Source organism: Rhopalosiphum padi, chromosome 1 (genome assembly GCF_020882245.1).
Source record: "Rhopalosiphum padi isolate XX-2018 chromosome 1, ASM2088224v1, whole genome shotgun sequence".
Lineage (NCBI taxonomy): Eukaryota > Metazoa > Arthropoda > Insecta > Hemiptera > Aphididae > Rhopalosiphum > Rhopalosiphum padi.
In genome coordinates this window covers 92,615,734-92,634,680 of record NC_083597.1, presented here as the reverse complement: position 1 = coordinate 92,634,680, position 18,947 = coordinate 92,615,734, and the positions used below count along the sequence as shown (strand labels likewise).

The 18,947-nt window shown below is 25.8% G+C and overlaps 2 protein-coding genes across 2 annotated transcripts; both read right to left on the bottom strand.

Moving 5' to 3' along the window:
* Nucleotides 1–2,956: 2,956 nt before the first annotated feature.
* Nucleotides 2,957–11,612, bottom strand: LOC132927475 (presenilin-associated rhomboid-like protein A, mitochondrial). The gene is made up of 8 exons (XM_060992020.1): nucleotides 9,604–11,612; nucleotides 8,253–8,360; nucleotides 7,349–7,505; nucleotides 5,074–5,181; nucleotides 4,385–4,542; nucleotides 4,067–4,183; nucleotides 3,906–4,006; nucleotides 2,957–3,020 (listed from the first exon to the last, which is right to left on the bottom strand). The coding sequence occupies exons 1-8, from the start codon at nucleotides 9,739–9,741 to the stop codon at nucleotides 2,957–2,959; spliced, it is 951 nt and encodes a 316-aa protein (XP_060848003.1). The 5' UTR covers nucleotides 9,742–11,612.
* Nucleotides 11,613–11,746: 134 nt separating this feature from the next.
* Nucleotides 11,747–18,825, bottom strand: LOC132917372 (presenilin-associated rhomboid-like protein, mitochondrial). The gene is made up of 9 exons (XM_060978090.1): nucleotides 18,555–18,825; nucleotides 18,283–18,430; nucleotides 18,105–18,215; nucleotides 17,744–17,903; nucleotides 16,175–16,273; nucleotides 15,980–16,113; nucleotides 15,793–15,894; nucleotides 15,300–15,397; nucleotides 11,747–11,999 (listed from the first exon to the last, which is right to left on the bottom strand). Exons 1-9 carry the CDS (start codon nucleotides 18,581–18,583, stop codon nucleotides 11,894–11,896), a joined length of 987 nt encoding a protein of 328 aa, XP_060834073.1. The 5' UTR covers nucleotides 18,584–18,825; the 3' UTR covers nucleotides 11,747–11,893.
* Between the last annotated feature and the right edge of the window lie 122 nt (nucleotides 18,826–18,947).

Genomic DNA, 18,947 nt, shown 5'->3' with positions numbered 1-18,947 from the left:
ACACTATATATATAGTCATAAATCATAATAGTCATATCACAGAATAAAACATTGTATAATGTACAAATATATATTATAAATTATGACAGGTCGCATAAACGTAGTATGTAAAAATTTTTTTTCTAGCTTTTTGAGTAGCAAATATTTCTAATGTTTTATCGAAGCTTAAATTTTGAAGAACATCATTAATGATGACAAATTATCTTGTTTGTGAAGATCCACGACCGAGTCGGTCACGTCATGAACAAATTTCCCCAATTCTATTTTTAAATACAGTGATAACAAAATATATGCCCATTCCCTATACACACAAACCTAGCTATGACGCTATGTGTCCCCACTTACCATGCTATAGGTGGTAAACACGGTCGACGGACCCCATCGCATGTTAGTTCAAACAAGAAAAAAATTAAAAATAAAAATATTCTTGTAGGTACTATAAAAAGTGAAAATTATCACTCGATGTAATTTTAAGACGAGAAGACTATGGGCCCTTTACACACGTGGGCCCCGGGGACTTGGCCCCCCTGGCCCCCCTTAATCCGGGCTTGATACTGGTCGACTTTTAACTTTAGTCTTGATCATAACTGAACAGCAAAATATTTTTAGGTGCCGGGCAGCAAATCTGAGCTTATTATATTATAGCTTATCGGTATTTAATATTAATATTAGGTACGTACAATATATTTATTATATTAATTTACAAAGATGTAATTGTTTTCAAGAGTTTTTAGATATTTTCTGTTGTTCCAAATGATTTTCGATCCTAATGTGTACCAAAAACTGTATAAAAATTAAAAAAATTAATTTTACACTTTCAGTAATAGGCAATAGCCAGTATGTATTACAAGCATAGGCGTGTCCAGATCTTTGACGCAGAGTGTGCAACCTGGTGCGTACCCATGGGGCTAAGGGGCTTTAGCCCCCTTTTTTGAACAATTTTTCTTAATTCATGGTGTTACCTGAAATCGCAGGGGGTGCAGGTGCATACTCTACACCCCCCATGGACACGCCTATGATTACAAGTTATAATTTATAATAATTAATAGCCAATTAAGCCAATAGGTATTAGTGGTATTACAAGTTATAATTTATAATAGCCAATACTCAATAGGTAATACAAGTTATAATTTATAGCATGCTTATTGTTTTAGGAATAATTAGTATTTGAAATAATAGTGAGCACTATTAGATAGGTAGCCTGGTAAGCGATAATTTTGTAGGGTCCATTGTTAAAACTGCATAACGCGGACACTTTATAGTTTTATACGGTTGGGTAAAGAGGTACATTGCATAATTTACTTAACAAGAATATTGATATTAAAAAAAATCAATCACTTGACATAAATAAATGTTTTTACCATCTAAATTTTTCTAAAAAAATCAAGTTTACAAATTGGCTATTTTGAATATTTTGGAATTTTTTTTTATCAATTTTTAAGTTTTTTATTTTTGGTATTAAAAAATAAAAAATGTAGCGTAAGTGATGTCTATATGTCTTTATTATGTAAATATTTACATGTATATATGAATTGTAAATATTTAGAAATTAGAAAATACTTAGATTTACCAAATAATATTTAAACTTCTTTATTTATTGAACAAAACATAATATTTACAATCTGTATTTACAAGTTTTACAATAAGTAAATGTGATGATGATTGATTATTTATATGATATTTAAACTTAATAACATTTTTAATAAAATTGGTCATGATGACTCATGACTTCAGACTTATTTATATTATATATATATTGTATGTATTATGTATATAATAGAACAGTTAATAGATATTAGATAGTAGGTACGGGGAATCATAATTTCATAGTAGTAGCCAGTAGGTAAAAAATTACATACGTTTCCCACATATTATGTGAAGTGTAACGTGTGTAAGTTCCTACACGATAAAAAAAGGTACGTATGTAAAAACTAAAAAGAATATACTTTATTATATATAAATATATTATAATATAAGTTAGGTATCAAATTGATGATAGGTATTAATTCGGCCATTCGGGTACTATCATAAAACAATAAAAATATCATAATATACTTCATTTTCATATTTCATATACATTTAAATACTTAATATAATATTTCAATAGTAGTTATTGTTGCTATTGAAATTCTCTAACTATTTCAAGTAAAGATACATAAAAATAAGAACTGCAGATATCTAGTCACACAAAAACAAAAATCAGTCAAAAATATTCCGAAAAAGAAAATTTTATAAATCAAAAAATTGTAAAATACTTAACTAACAAAATTAACTAATACGATTATATTAAACATAAATAAATTTCCGAAATGAACCACAAATATAATTTTTATTTTTAGATTCTGAACGAAGTGAGGACTGTATTGATTTTACAATGATGTATGTTTTTATTTATTTATTTTGTTTATATTTTAGTGTCTGTCATCACGATTTAGAGTAGAAATAATGCTTTGACTTCAGCCCCTCTTTGAAAAGGAAAAATCATCTAGGTCGAAAGCGTCAGGAAAACCCCTAAAAAAGTAACGAAAAAACGGGAATTTTTATGCAAAATCAGTTTTTGACAAAATCGATTTTTTTATTTTGCTGTAATTCAAAAACGAATCATTGTAAATACTTGAAATTTTCACAAAATGTTTATATTAGTGTTTTATATTTACCATTAATTTTTCAAAATATTTTGACCTTTTTTAAGCTATTTATAGACAATTGAAATTTTTGAGTTTTCAAAGTTTTTTTTTTTGAAAAGACTAAAGAAAAAAATTGGCTATCCAAAAAATCTTTAAAATTTAATACAAGGTTTATTATTAGTTGTACTTATCGTAGTAAAAATTAATCAAAAATCGTTAGTCACAATTTTTGTTTATAAGCATTTTAAGTTCAAATACATATTTACGAAATATGTTAAAATCGTGAAAATTTGAATTTGAAAATTCGTAAAAGTTTTGTGATTTATACCTTAGGTTAAAAAACTCAATACAAGGTTATTCATAACATCATAACATAAGTTTTCTTTCAAGTAACTGTAAAAAAAAATTCCATTGTTAATAATTAATACACATATGATATATATATGAGCGTATGAAATTTATTTTTTTTACGAAATCGAGTAAAATAACGATATACTACAGTTTGAATGTAGCCAAAAAGAGGTAATAATGTAATATATCCTATTAATATTATCCTAGACTGACAAATCATCTCCGTTCACAATCGTTTTTCGTTTACAATGATAACTGTCATTAAAATTTAATACATCCATTATAGTGATCTACTCATCTCTATTATATACTTTATACAGCAGAGCGTTACCCACTTGCCACCTTTTTTTTATTATATTATTTAAACTTATGACAATAATATAATCAGATTGATAATTTATAAATTATAGCATTATACAAAATATATATAATTTGTATAATTATTGAAATTAATTGATTTAATTAATTGAAATTATTGAATAATTATATATGTATAATAATATAATATATTAATATGTAGTGTAGGAATTTACATACGTATCTTAATTATTCTATCGTGTAAGAACATGTATTTTTTTTACCTGCTAAGTGCTAGGTCTCGTGTAGTCGTGTACTCGTGTAGGAACTTATATATTCACCCGTAGGGCGTAGGTATACCATATAGAATAGCAATAAGATGTTAGATCTCGAGTGATGAATATGACATTAATAAAAACTTCAAATTATACAATATTGTTAACGTGTGTATTACTCATTGCTGAAGTTACATTTTAAACTACATCTTACAATTACATAAATGTTAAATTAGTTATATTTATTATATTAATTGGAAATATTTATTATCAATATAAAAACAAATACATAACGACATCGTAAAACGATTGTGTAGTTTTCAGAAAAATAAATTATAGTGACTGTTTTACTTACATTCCAAAAATACATCCTGAAATTATGCCTGTCGAGTTGATCCATGAAAATTTCAGTACGAAAACAATCAAGATAATCAGAAGAAACAGACACAGCAAAGCCTGTGTTAATTACATTACATTATTTGTTAATAATTTTGTTAAATAAACCATTATTTTTACTTCGAATGCTGTGACACTAAGGCTTTGTTGATCTTCGACAAATATTGGTATAGTTAATAATTTGCGGTTAGGAAAGCCTAATGCAATATAACCAAACACAGCAGATATGGCTCCAGACTTACAAGGCAAAAACCACGCGGAAAATGTTATATGAACAAAAACATTCCATAAAAAAAATGTTATTTAAAAAGTTTTGATTAAATATTAGATAATTAATACTTTTACACACATATACATATAAATATAGAAGTATTAAAGTATAAATGTATATATATATTATATATATATTTTAATATTTATCAATCGATGATCACTTACAGCACCATGTCTACTCTTTTTGCTGAACATATTTAGTTTTGGTTCAATGTAAATTCTAGATAAAGATGAAAACAAGCATGCACTAATGTAAAAAACGAAAAATTCTTCTATTCCCATATAAGGTGAAAATATGGAGATTGGCCACGCTCGTACAAATCCTATAAGATATATAGATACTTATAATTTAAAACGTAAATTTCTAATAAGACTTTATTTAAAAAATCGTTTATTATCATTATTTATTGCTATTTATGTTATATTTATTATTAGGTTGGTACATTTACTCTGAAAAACAATAATTATTAAATATTAATTGGTCAGTACATTAATACATTTAGTTTCCAATATTTCCAAGGTAATAAGGTACATAATATTATATTAGAGATTCGGGCTTTTACTGATAATATAAACAAGTTGTAGGTAAATGACAATTTATTAATATTAATATATTCACAATGACTTTTAAATTTTTTTATTTATTAATGTTTAAGAAATAAAATTAAAATTAAGATTACATTTTTGACTTGTTATTTTATCTTTTTTTAAATTTAAATTAATAAGATACCTTCCAACATCAACAATGATATTAAAATATAAGATTTATATTAAACCGTACCAATTTGATAATATCTATAGAAACCTATATTAAATTATGATTTATGATATTTATTAAACGACTATTAACTCACCTAATTTACACAGTGAATAATATAAATATACAACATTTGCTGTTAAACTCCTTAATGAAGTGTGACTAAACGAACTAAGTAAATTTGACCAAACGGAATTTGATTGGTCTAAAAATACATAATTTATTTTATTATAATTGAAGTATGATTTAAATAGTATTTTGTTTTAAATAAGCCATTGACTTTTGGTTTGTATACAATAATTATAATGGATTAATAGGTCTGTTATGTCGATGATGAGGCACATACGCTAATATATATTAGTTTTTTGTATAAAAGTATAAAAGTATAAAGTATCAAGTATAATGTATATACATTATACACTATTATAGAGTGTGTCGTGGAAGCAGGGTATACTTTATCATTCATTACCCAATAAATATTTTTCAATTCTGTTTGTGGAACATAAGTTAAACTGGTCTAATGGATCATATATTCCTATGACTATTGACTTACAATTTTTTAACTTATGTATTTTGTGCATGCGCAATACAACTTCATTTTTTAAGGCAACCTCTACTTTGACTCATTTTGGAATAAATACATTTTTTTCGAGTTATTTTAATTTGTCAAATTGTATTCTAAACCCAAAAATGACGAAATTGACGAAATTAGAGCTATAGGTATAATTTAAAAGAAAATGTATTAAATTAATATTTTTTTTAGTTGGACGTATTTTTTTTGTTTTAAATAGTAAACACCATAAAATAATACATTATACATTTATTATTAAAGTAATAAATAATTTACTATTTATAAATTTATAATATAATAAAATATATAATATTTGTAAAATACAAATAATCAAATTTATACCTACTTCAAATTCGATTAATAAAATATAAAATGTTGGTATTTTTCAGCATTTTGTATAAAAAACCGTCAAATGGTAAAATATGCAATTATATGCAAAGTAAAATTTTGATATTTTTAATATAGATATCATGAAACACATTTCTATATAAGAATTGAAGCTATTGGACAACCTAAAAATATATATATAAAAAATCATAAACATCCTAACCTTAGAATAATAAATAATAATAAGATAACAATTCATTAATGGTAAATAATTTATTAATTTAATAATACATGTAAAATGTATCATAATATGATGTTTAAAAAGAAAAAAATACGTACCTACTTAAAATTAAAAAAAAATTAAAAATAAAATAAAATTTAATACATTTTTTTTAAATTATAGCTAGTTCTAATTTCACAAAATTTAAGTTAAGAATACAAGTTGACAGATTAAAATTACTTGAATAAATTGATTTATTCTAAAATTATATTTAATAATTCAATATAGGGGTTGCCATTAAAAAAAAAATTATATTGCGTTGTTATGGTGCGCATGCGCAAAATATATGAGTTAAAAAATTGTAAGTCATAGGAATTTATGATCCATTAGACCAATTTTACGTCCCACAAATAGAATTGAAAAATATTTACAGGGTAATAAATGATAAAGTGTATCCTATTTTCACGAAGATTATACGTACGAGTAGATGGTCTTTTATGAGTTGGTAGTTGTAGTTATATAATTGTACAAAATGTGATATTTTTTTATAGTGATGTAGGATTCATAAGAATCATTTTTCGTATGTAATGATATATCATTGAATTATTTGAATTATTCAAATTTAACAGATCTTACAGATCCATAATAGTCATCAACTCATCAACTCGATACCCAATGTACAGTAAAGCGGTATCTACTTGAATAACAAATGTTTTGGGGCTTTCGGGCTTTCCCGCCGTGCAAGAAACTGTTACAAATATGCTATTACGCATTAATATTCAATTTAAGTTCCAATATCAAGTATTATCAACATAAGAAATAAGAATGGTATATTTCGGGTTCCCTGAACATTTCTGTTATGTTTCACAAAAACATGAATTGTATTCCTACATTTAAGTTCCAATATAAACATTATATACAATGAAACGTTCCTTATAGACTTACATTGTTTTTTAAAAACATTGCTTTGTAAATGTGTAATGTTTCCAACACGCTACGGGAATATTTCAGAAAAACACAACACTACAACAGCTCCAGCCAATCCGATAATAATGGCTATTTTTTATCATAGTTATTTTTAAAAATAAATATTGGTATACTGTATAGTGTATACATTGTTCATGACGGAATTAGACGGATCTATTTTATTTTTATGTAAACCAAAAATCAATACATATAGTATTATCATGAGTATTATAAATTATAAAATATGAGAAGAGCTATAGCTATTAGCTATAGCCCTATAGAACTTACCTTCATTAACTATAAAATATTTAAACATTGTAGAATTCCATTTTGTCACATTCCAGGCTAGATAGATGATAACATTTACGAAAGCTATAATACCAAATGCTTTTTCTCCGTTATTTAGATATTTCCAGAATGATAGTACAGTGTTCTCTTTCAATATCTGTAATAAAATTACATCCAATGTAAAAATTATTACATCGAATATATTCGATCACTGATAAATTAGAAATAGAATAAATGGTTTATGTAGACGGCAATAATGCATGTATACCTATTGAATGAATCATATTATACGGTTTTATATATGCAGTGAATAGTATTAAAACAATTATAACAGTTCTAGAATTACATGAATTCTATCAAGTTTATTTAACATTGATGGAATCAACAATTTCTTATGCCTTATGGTATAATAGGCTGGGGTAGTGGGGGGTGGTGCATTTGATACTGTTATACCCAGTTATAACTTATAAATATGTCAAAATATAATTAACCTACCAAATAAAAGTATTATTTTTAAATAATTTAATTTATAACACCTAGAATATACATATGTATATATAAGATAAAATAAATAAAGAATTTACTAAAAAAAATGAATTTTGTATATTTTTAGAAAATTAAATGCATGCTTATTAGTTATTTGGAATTTTAGATTACACTTTTGAGTTTATTTCACAGCCCTAGGTTTACATAGGTAAAAAATATGGGAATAACTGACTATGAAATATAAAAATTAAATCCTACCTGTAATATTATTATTTGCTAATTAATATGTATTACTACGGTAAATACTATTTAGCTTTAATGCATATAAGATATAAGTATATAACTGTCTAATAGTATACTGGCCTCTATATATGTTATTGCTGTTTAATATTACGTTTTACAAAATTATCAAACTAACCATTTTGTCTAAAATTTCGAATTTAATATTTGACAAAGTTTTCCAATAAATATTCAACATATGCCTGTGTTCAACAATAGTCGCAAATATTACCGCTATAAAAATCACCTGAAAAAAAATGTTTTAAATTTTATTTATTTTTATAAATAAAATAAATGAAAACCTGCAGTAGATATCTTCTTGTATCAAATGTTTATTTTTATTGACAATTGACATTATAATATTTTACGAGTATAATGTAAATTTATGTAATACTGAGTGAAATGAAAGATTATAAGATATTCAAAACTCAAAAGTATACAGATTTTAATAATAAATAAATTAACTCTTATTAGCTTGAAATGTATTAACCCACCCTGAAAAATGAGTCTTGATTTAATTGTTACTGTTACATTTAAAATTTCAATAAAATTTTACGTATAGTACTCAATTAGATATTTAGATACCTCTATCCTTTAAATGTAGTTAAAACTTAAAAATGTATATTTTGTAGTTTTCGAAATTTTTTTTTCATAATTTGAAGTCATAATAAAACAAAATTGAAAAGCAATGATATTTTTTTCTATTAAATTCTAAAACTATAAGCATAATTTTTTTACATTTTTCAATGACAATATACATTTTTAATATCATATTAATCATAAAATATTTTTTCAAAAATGTCGCTTAGACATTTTATATTATTTATATAATATATTTAAGCGGGTGTTACCTTTTTGACATTTTTGTTACAATATAATATGTCTAATGTATTTATACAATTTGATTATTTTAAATATAAAAGAATACAGAAAAACGAAATAACAATACTTTAAAGAAATATAAAATAAGGTTCAAATTAGCATTAACATAAGATGGTTCATTAGATACGTAGATAGTGTTGATGCGGTACAGACGTGGGATAAAGAACGGCGAATGGCGATATTATACAGCCGTTAACAGTAGTTGTTTATTATATCTAATGCATATTTCAATTTTAATGTTAGTGGTATAATTGGTAATTTGGTAATTATCATTTACCGTGGTTAAAATCCAGTAGTAACTTACAGTGGTGTATATGAAAATTAATTTAATTAAGGGGTGGGGGGGTTAAAAAAATTTCTATTCTTAAATTCTAATTAATTATACAATCAAAATCAATGCCCGCATCAACCATACATTTCAGAGGGTGTTTGAACCCCTAACCCCCCTATATAAGCCATTGGTTACCTATATATTATAAACATTAACACTATACCTATACTGAATATCGGTGCCCGGGTAAGTGTAATTCATACACATATACCGAGCGATCTATAGTTTTATATTTTGAATATCTTATTTTTATTTCGCATTTTCGAATTTTTCTTACGGTTAATGTAAACATCGCATGGTAGATAGCAGCTATTGTAGTGTGATTCAAATTATTCACCGACGGATTTCGTCCAACGATACATGGTTCATAGATCCTACGCAGTTGTTGGACATTTGTCCCCAACTTGGACTTCATTGAATTAGTATCTATTTAATAAATTAAATGTGTATATATTGCACGCGCTACTTCTTGAATAATATAATTAGTAAAATATATGTTATTTAAATTAATTAGATTTATTTATTATAATACGTCTCTAGTATAATTTTGTATTTATGTATTGTTATTGTATTTTATACTCGAAAAAGTGTAAAATGTGTTTTTTGTCAGTTAGAGTAATGTTGTTATTATCCATTAGCAACGAAATTATTTAAACCTATGACTCTATGAGGTTAGTAGGTATTAGGTTATAATATACTTTCGTATACGAATAAAAATATTTTAATATTAAATGTTAAATATTTTTAATATTATATTTATATATTTATAACATATTTTTTTCTTATGCTGAAATCACGACATTAAGAACATTAAAAATAGGTACATAGCCTTTGTAAGTAGTCTTTCCTGTTGTAATGATATATTGATATTATGCTCACATATTATTGTATACAGCTTGAATAATAAATAAATAACGGTACCTATTACGGTAAGTTGTCGTGTGCAGATAATGATTACTCCTTAAGTCCAAATATAAATCTTTATCACTGTTGAAAGAAACGATTTACATTGTAAGGTCACGTAGAAAACTAGAAACAGTAGAAACTGATACGTATTTGTGACAATGAAGCGTAAGATGTTTGACTTTCTAATGTGCTTATGTGCCGCCAAAGATAAGGTATGGCCGAAAAAGTTAAAAGGGTCTCTGCCGCCAAGGAGAAGCCGGTTTCTTGAAAACGCAGAAGCTTGCGACCACCAGCCACTCTGGTCGGCATGACTATGTCATCTTTTTCACCAGTGCATGCGTTCCAATCACGTATTCACGTTAGCAGCATCTCTCAACACCGGATTCTGCGCGTGTGTGCGACAACTGGACCTCTATTTTCAACAAGCTAAATCAGTGTTTTGTTTATTTGGATTTATGTTTTCAGAATTATTGATTTGTGATACCTTAGGTGAGTTAGGTCGTAGACTGTAGTCAATTATTAGTAATAAATAATAATATAACAAAAAAAATTAAATATTTATTTTTTATTTTTATACGGTATATACAATCTGTTCCTTTAGGAACAATAAGAATATGTGATAATAGAAAATATAGTACATGAATACTTGATGGGAGGAGTCACCCAGTGGTAACACTACCCTTACTTAATGATTTTTTTTTAAATATAGAAATATAAGTATGAATAAAATATTTTTAGCGGTCAGTTGAAGGTTAATGGCAAAGGTGTCAAATGTGAACATAAATTAAAGAACTTATAATTTATTACAATATAAAGGATATTGCACTTAAAGAAAGTTAAAAAATTATCTAAATTAAGCGTGTTAATCCTGTATAATACATAATTCGTTAATCCAGCCGTGCAATAATTTGGTACACCCAGTAATTTGGCTATATTTTAAGTTTATTTTTATTATTTTTGCTTAAATGATTACAAGAATAAGTTAAACTTATTAAAATTTTAAACAAAAAAAAAGATAATTTTTTTAGACATTTCCCATTAAAAAATTAATTTAACATGGCAATAAATTAATACGTATCCGTGTATCTTTTAATAAAATAAATTAAGGTTTTTCAAAATACCTAAGTAAAAATGTGTTTTATGTAAACTTCCATTAATCCGTCATTTTTGTTAATCTAGCAGTTTTAACTCTGGTCTAACCTCTGAAAACCGTACATTCTTGATCATTAACATTTCGTTTACTATTCAGAATGAATACATTTTTGAATAGTATAAAGGGTAAATGTCTCTACCACTCCCCGGTCACCAAAAAAATGTCTGCTATTAGGAGGAGTCTGTTGGGGGGAGATTTTACTGTATTATTATTTTCAAAATAAAATAAAAAGGTGGAAAAGTGGGCACCGTTATACTGTACAGTCGGTGTTTAGTAGATCAATGTTAATAGATATGATTAATTATTTAATTTGTGTCTAGATACTCTTTACTCAAGCTAGTTGTTCATCAACATTGCTCCATTCAAAATTTAAAATCTCATCAATTTATTTAACAAAATTATTAATTACAACATTTTTGACATTCAATATCTTATTTGTTAAACAATATTATTAACAACATTTTATAGAAAAATCATTAAACATTTATAAATTTACAATATTTCTATTTCATTTATCTTTGACTTGTTGAATAATTTTTTTTAAGGTTATCCAGTTTTTTACAATATATTTTCGATTATCCCATACATATGTTGACATATATTTGTACCAAAATCTATAAAAAAAAAACAGTAGAGTTATTAAATAAGAATAAACACAACTATACACTATACATACAATTTATTAATAATAATCATTGTATTGAATATCCATGTTAAATAATATCTAGTGCAGTAGTTTTCAACCTGTGCGTCGCGGCTCCCAGGGGCGTCGTTGGTTATTATTAAAGGAGCCGCGTCCATAGTATAAACTAATAATAAAATTGTAAACAATATGTTTTTATTATTATCATTATTTGTATGGGAGCCGTATATTTGATTCCAAAATCAAAAGGAGCCGTAGACCCAAAAAGGTTGAAAACCACTGATCTAGTGAATAGTGAAAAGTGTGTAACCACTACTGTGGTCTACTATAGGAGTCCAGTGTATCTCATTATTGAGTAGCATTGTAGAGGATGACGTGTAAATTTTAATTCAATAATAAATCACTGTATACAATGAAAATAATTCTAAGTGAGATGGTTTACTTTTAAGTAACCAAGATAACACAAACAATTATTTTAACAAAATATGTTCATTTTTTTTTTTAGATTTTCCCTATAAATTTAAAAAGTATTAAGAATTTTCAATTTTGACCTCCCAAAAGTATTGATTAGAACCAATTTTCTAAAAGAAACCAACATCAAAGTTGATGATTACAAAATTTTTTTTACTAGGCAACGTATCTTCATACAAACAAAAATAATAACAAAAAAACATCATTGTAAAATTAATACATTTGTAGTTATTCTCAGATCCAATAGAAACATCAGTTTAATATTATTATTAAAATAACTGTTTGGTATCTTAGGTAACTAAAAAGTTAAACTGTTTCATCCAGAATAATTTATAATGATTAATCATTGAATTCAAGTTAATAAATCCATTACAGTGATCTAATTTGATGAGGTACACTCATTATATATTTTACAGTAGAATGGTTGTAATTACTACAGTAATTTACTGTAATTATACACTATAGCAGGGGTAGGGAACCTTTTCGTAGGAAAGAGCCATTTTTTTAAAAATTACAAAACTATGATTTCCAGGGAGCCGCACAGGTTTGAACAACCTTTTTTTTTAATTGTGGTGTATAAATTATTACTTTATTAGTACATATTATATTAGAATAAAGATAGTATTATTATTTCATTGAGAAAATGGTAGGCAATAAAAACATAATAATACGTCTTAAATTTAGAAAATATAGAAAAACTTTATTTATCACTATAATAATGCGGGAATAATATAATTTATATATTACGGGTCTCGATTGATAATTATCCAAAGAGCCGCAGGTTGCATGTTAGAGCCACATGCGGCTCCGGAGCCGCAGGTTCTCGACCTCTGCACTGTAGTCATAGTGTCTCAGGACTAGTGATGGGTCGAACTCTGATTTTTTAAATCGAACCGAACTTGAACCGAACTTTAAATTATTTTTTCGAACTCGAACCGAACCGAATCTTCATATTTTCTACCGAACCGAACCGAACCGAAACAAACCTAGAATCATTTTAAGTCGAACTCGAACTCGAACTCAATATTTTTTATCATTATTATTATAAATGATACATAAGGTGCCTGTTACAGTTTATAACTTTCTATCGCCAATAGTCTAATTATTTCTAAAAAATGATTATCAATTTTTATTTTTTTTAAATAAATTTTGAAGAATTGTACAAATATTTGGTCTCTGAACTATCGTGGTCAGTAAGTCAGGTTCGACAAATATTTTCAAGTTCGATTTTCGAACAGTAAAAGATGTTTGATAGTTCGGTTCGAATTTTTTTCGTGCCGAGTTCGAATTTCGAATCGAACCGAACATCAAGGGTTCGGATCGGTTCGGTTCGAGATTCGAACAGTTCGACCCATCACTACTCAGGACTATTTAACAAATATAATAACATTTATAATGGAACTTTATTAAATAGTCTTGTTACATTTTATATACATAAAATAAAGTATGATAATAATTCTTTCATTTTTCATATCCATGTTTTTAAACCATAGAAACTAACCTTACACACGTTTATTGCTCTCACTCGTCAAATTGACAAACAGGTTCATTGTGTAGTTATAAAGAATAAGTTATATTCAGTAAATTTTTCATGATTTACTTACCAGCATGAATGGACAATGATTATCTGATAGCAATGAAATGTTTAATTTTAGATATTTAAGAATATGTAAGATAAATAGATGGGAGCATATAATTAACATGAAAAATATTATTTTTTAAATTATCAGTGTTTGTTGTTTGATGAATGGTTAGCATTCTAGGTTAAATATATAAAATAATAATTTACAAATCTGTTTTTAATTTTAAGATACAATATTAAATAAGAAGTCTGCTTAAAAAGTCTTAGAATTTTATTTTATAAATATGGTGCTTACCTACAAGTTATTGAGACTTAACAGTTATCACCCTTAAAGTATTCTTCAGTTTTATTGATTAACAGTTTTTTTCAAGAAAAAATTTGTTATGATTAACTCCCAGACTGTCAAAATATTGTTAGCATGACTTTGATATTTGATTTGACCTGACAAATTTTTTTTAGCCTTGGAGAAAATTTGCTGACCCATTGTGATGATCAGAATTTGTTCTCAACATCATAACCATAGACCCACATCTTACCACCTGTTATAATTTGCTTTATGGACATTTCATCACAATTTGCACGATCTAAAAATTTTCTTGATACATGGTGATACGATTGTCTTTCATATCTTGTGACATCTACCTAGAGGTACATTTGGATGCAACGATGTGTTTTTAAATTTTTCTGCCAAGATTCCATGACATGAACCAACTAAAATGTTACAATTTTCCACAATTTCATTGACTTTTGTTATAAAGTATCGTCTGTTGATGTTGATGAATGTCCTCAACTTAAATCATCAACAACTGATTACCGACTGTCTTTAAAATGTTTTCACTAGTTGTAAGACTGTGAAGTTCTAAATACTGATCACCATAAGCATTTTGCATCATTTGATTAGTCTCATTATAAGATTTACATAGTTTAATACTTAATTTAATACTGATTCGTTGTTTATGAATATTAGTCATCTTAAAAATTGCACAATACACATGACTAAACACACACAGTAAATAGTTTAACTAGTAGATAGTAATTTCTAGTTTATTTGGAAATATAGCTAAATTATAAATTATTCTATAATTTATCTATTTTTAGGTATGATAGTTCGGAAACATTTTGAACAGACCTCGTATATATGTAATTGAAATTTTTAAATTTAATGTATAGTGAACACGTTAATATCTATTGAATAAAATGATTGGTTTCTTTACTCACATTCCAAATAATGTTCCTCCTAAATGAGCTGCATGGTCGAACATTTGCCACCTCAAAATTAATCCCATTATGTCTAACGATATTATGCCAGTTAATGCCTGAAAATATATTAAAATATTAATGTTATAGGTATTTAAATTAGGTAAGATAAGTCGTCTTATAAGTTAAGTTCTAATTAAGCTAATCATGTTTATCACTAATAATTTAATCAATATTTTGTTTTTTATAAAATAATTATACTAAATATTTTGTGAATCTAAATAATTCAAAACTAAATCTTAAGTATTTTACAATACAGTAAATAAAAAATTACAATTTAAAATAATTTTTGATACTGCTTTATTCAGTATCAAAAGGAACTAATCAGTAATTTTAAATTTAGGATTATTTTGAAAACCTAGTTGGGGATAAAGTATTTTTCACTGACAGTAATTTAAATAAAAATAAAATAAATGTTGGTCAAATAAATATTATGAAATATTTTAAGACTTACATGAATTGCATCAAATTGAATATTTGGTAAAAATATTATACCCAATTTTTGATCAGGATGCGATAATGAAAAGTATCCAACAACTGATAATATAGCACCAGACTAGAAACACAATAAAACTATTTAATTAATTCTCAGTTACAAGTACTTGCTTATAAAAAAAAATTTAAAATAGGGTTATACTTACAGCACCTAAACTATTTCCTGGAAATTTAAAGCTTCGTCTAAACATAATACTAGCTAATGATGAAACAACACAACCACTTATATACATTGCAGTGAATTCTTCAGGGCCCATATCACCCCATGGTTGGATCACACCTTGGTCAAAAAATGTTAGTTAAAAATAAATAAAAAAATTAATTCAATATTTAACATGTACCTCGACAAAATGTATGAAGAGCATACATATTGAAACAGAAGTGTACTGGAGAACTGTGACTGAATGCACTTAGAAGAAGTGACGACACTGGAATTTTTCCTAAAATAAATTTTTTTTTTAAATTAGTTATACTCTTACTTATTATTAGGGCCCGGATTTCAATGAAAAGTGCATATTTTTTTGGTTGATCTTACACAATGCTTTCTAAGTACATAATTCGTTTCATGTAATGAGAGTTTTAAAGCTACAAATTGTATTTTGCATTTTTTTTTTTGCATATTTTGACATTTATTCAATTTTAGCATTATTGGGTCATTTTATTGGTTTTTAATGCATAATTGTTCAATGTACGATAAATAGAAGATCTTTGGAGTTTGAACATATTAATATTAAACAACATATTATTGTTCAATGCAATGCTCAAAATTTAGTAAGTTTAATAGGCTCTTAGAATTTTAATTTTACATACATTTTAATCTATATTTTGGTATGTTTAGAATGAATAATATTTCCTTAAAACGGCCAAAACGTAAGCGTGTCAGCATCAAGTCATCATCTCAAATTTTCAATTTTTTTTTTTTTAATAAAATAATAAATAATGATTATAGCTTATATATAAATTACAAATTGAATAAAATATATGCGGCATTTTAAGGTCATTTTTGTGGTAAAATGCATTTTTGGCTATTTTTTAGAGCATATTTGTATGGTTTTAAGTGCATTTAAATCCGGGCCCTAGTTATTATCTAATAAGTGAAGAGATTTGCCAGTGAGCTTTTATCATAATTTAAACTAAATTAATATTACATATATATATATATGTATTGTAGACCATATGAAAAATTAGCCTTTTTGCAAAAAGATTAGGCTCTTTGCAAACTATTTTTTATTTTTCTAAACGACTTGCTGTTTTTAGGCTTATTGCAGACGAATTGACAAATAAATTAAGAGCAGTTAAGTCTTTTAAAAACAATAACTAATTAATTTTATTGTAATTAATTACTTGTACAAAAAAAAGAACAAAAGAATAATAATATGTAAATTGTATAAGTACTTATTATATTTATTTAGTGAAGTTGTATATTATTGTACAGTTTTGACTATTATTATTTTATAATTAATTTTATTTACTTATTGTTAAATGTTGTATTTTTGTGGCATTTTAAGCTACACAGCACATTATTTTTCCAATTAACGTATCTATTTGTTTTGCAAGAAATTTTTTGATAATCCTCACCTCCAAATTGTGAAAAAAACTGAATGATAATACACAACTTCACTAAATAAATAAATTAGGTACTTATACAGTTTACATATTAAAATTCTACATTTCTTTTTTTGTACAAACAATAAATTACAATACAATTACTGTATAATAATTTTAATTTTTAAAAGGCCTAACTACTGTTAGTTTGCCTGCAATAAACTAGAAAAATAGCTGACCATTTGGAAAAATAATAAGTAGTTTGCAAGCGGATTACCCCATCGCAAAAATAAAATACTAATTTTCCATATACCTGGCCTACAACAAACTATATATATAAATATGATTTTATTAAATAAACTTACTAGCAAGTGCATCAGTCATAAAATATTTGATCATGACATGTTGCCACCGAGGTATTTGCCATGCGAGAAAAACAATGCCATTTAATAAAAGTATGGTACCAAATACTTTCTCTGATGGTTCTAGATTGTTAAAACTATTTTTTAACTTAGAAATAAGACTCTATAAATAAAAAATATGATACAATATAAGTACACTAGTTGAATAAAATATATAAAAAACCAGTTTTAATCAAATTAGAAATTATGATAATAAATTGTTATGTTTTATTTAAGCAACAGAAAATGTAAAACATATTCCTTAAATTAATCTTATTCTATTTTAAGTTTTTTGATTATTAAAAATTAATTTAAATAGTTTAACCTCATTTTTTTTTTTGATAGCATTTCTATAAAATTCAAAGGTATTGATTTGCTTAACACGAAGTCGCTCATATTGAATAATAGATGCTAACACAACTGTACCAGTGCAAACCTAAAAGAAAAAAATTTTATTTGGAATTAAAGTTTTTACAAATGTGAAATACTTATTAAATTCTTACAGATATACAAAATAAAGAAGGTCCTAAAAGAGAATTTGATTGACTTTGAAATCTCTTTAAATTATGATTTGGCCGATTGAATGATCTTCTCGCAAGGAGAGTATTAGCAGGCACAGATAATTTCCGTAGCTGAACAGCTGACTTAATACTTAATAAAACAATAAATAGTTAACAAATAAAAGTTAACTTGTTGTATGTCAATAAAAATAAAAATTTAATCAGTTAGGGTTTTGACATTACTGATATATTCTCTAGTTTTAAAGTAGTTTTACCTGCACAATTTACTAAGGAGGCAACTCATTTTGTAAAATAAAGTATTAAGAGGTAAAAACAATTGACAAATTACAGCCTACAGGACTTGATAATGATTTTGTATTTACATTTTACTTAGTTATGGTTTTTAAACTTTAAATATTGTGTTTAAATTTAAAAATATTAAAATTAAATTAATTAGTGATTAGTGAAAACACCGAAAACCGAAGAATTAGGAACTCGGAATACTAGCGACTACGGACTATAATTAATACACTATGGTTTTACTATATAGTATATAATAAATATAGATATCACGATCGTGATAGATATTAGATAAATTATCATTTCGTTATCTGAAAATATTGCCAACGGTTACCGAGTTTGATAACAATATTTATCCCTTATTTAAT

Coding starts and splice junctions, on each gene's coding strand:
- LOC132917372 (XM_060978090.1), bottom strand. CDS start 18,583: ATGAGTTGCCTCCTTAGTAAATTGTGCAG. Junction 18,216..18,282: donor CTTCTTTATTTTGTATATCT/GTAAGAATTTAA, acceptor TTTTTCTTTTAG/GTTTGCACTGGTACAGTTGT. Junction 15,398..15,792: donor TTCAATTTGATGCAATTCAT/GTAAGTCTTAAA, acceptor ATATATTTTCAG/GCATTAACTGGCATAATATC.
- LOC132927475 (XM_060992020.1), bottom strand. CDS start 9,741: ATGAAGTCCAAGTTGGGGACAAATGTCCAACAACTGCGTAGGATCTAT. Junction 8,361..9,603: donor ATGCGATGTTTACATTAACC/GTAAGAAAAATT, acceptor ATTTTTTTTCAG/GTGATTTTTATAGCGGTAAT. Junction 3,021..3,905: donor TCAGGATGTATTTTTGGAAT/GTAAGTAAAACA, acceptor TTTTTTTTACAG/TTACTTGAAAGAAAACTTAT.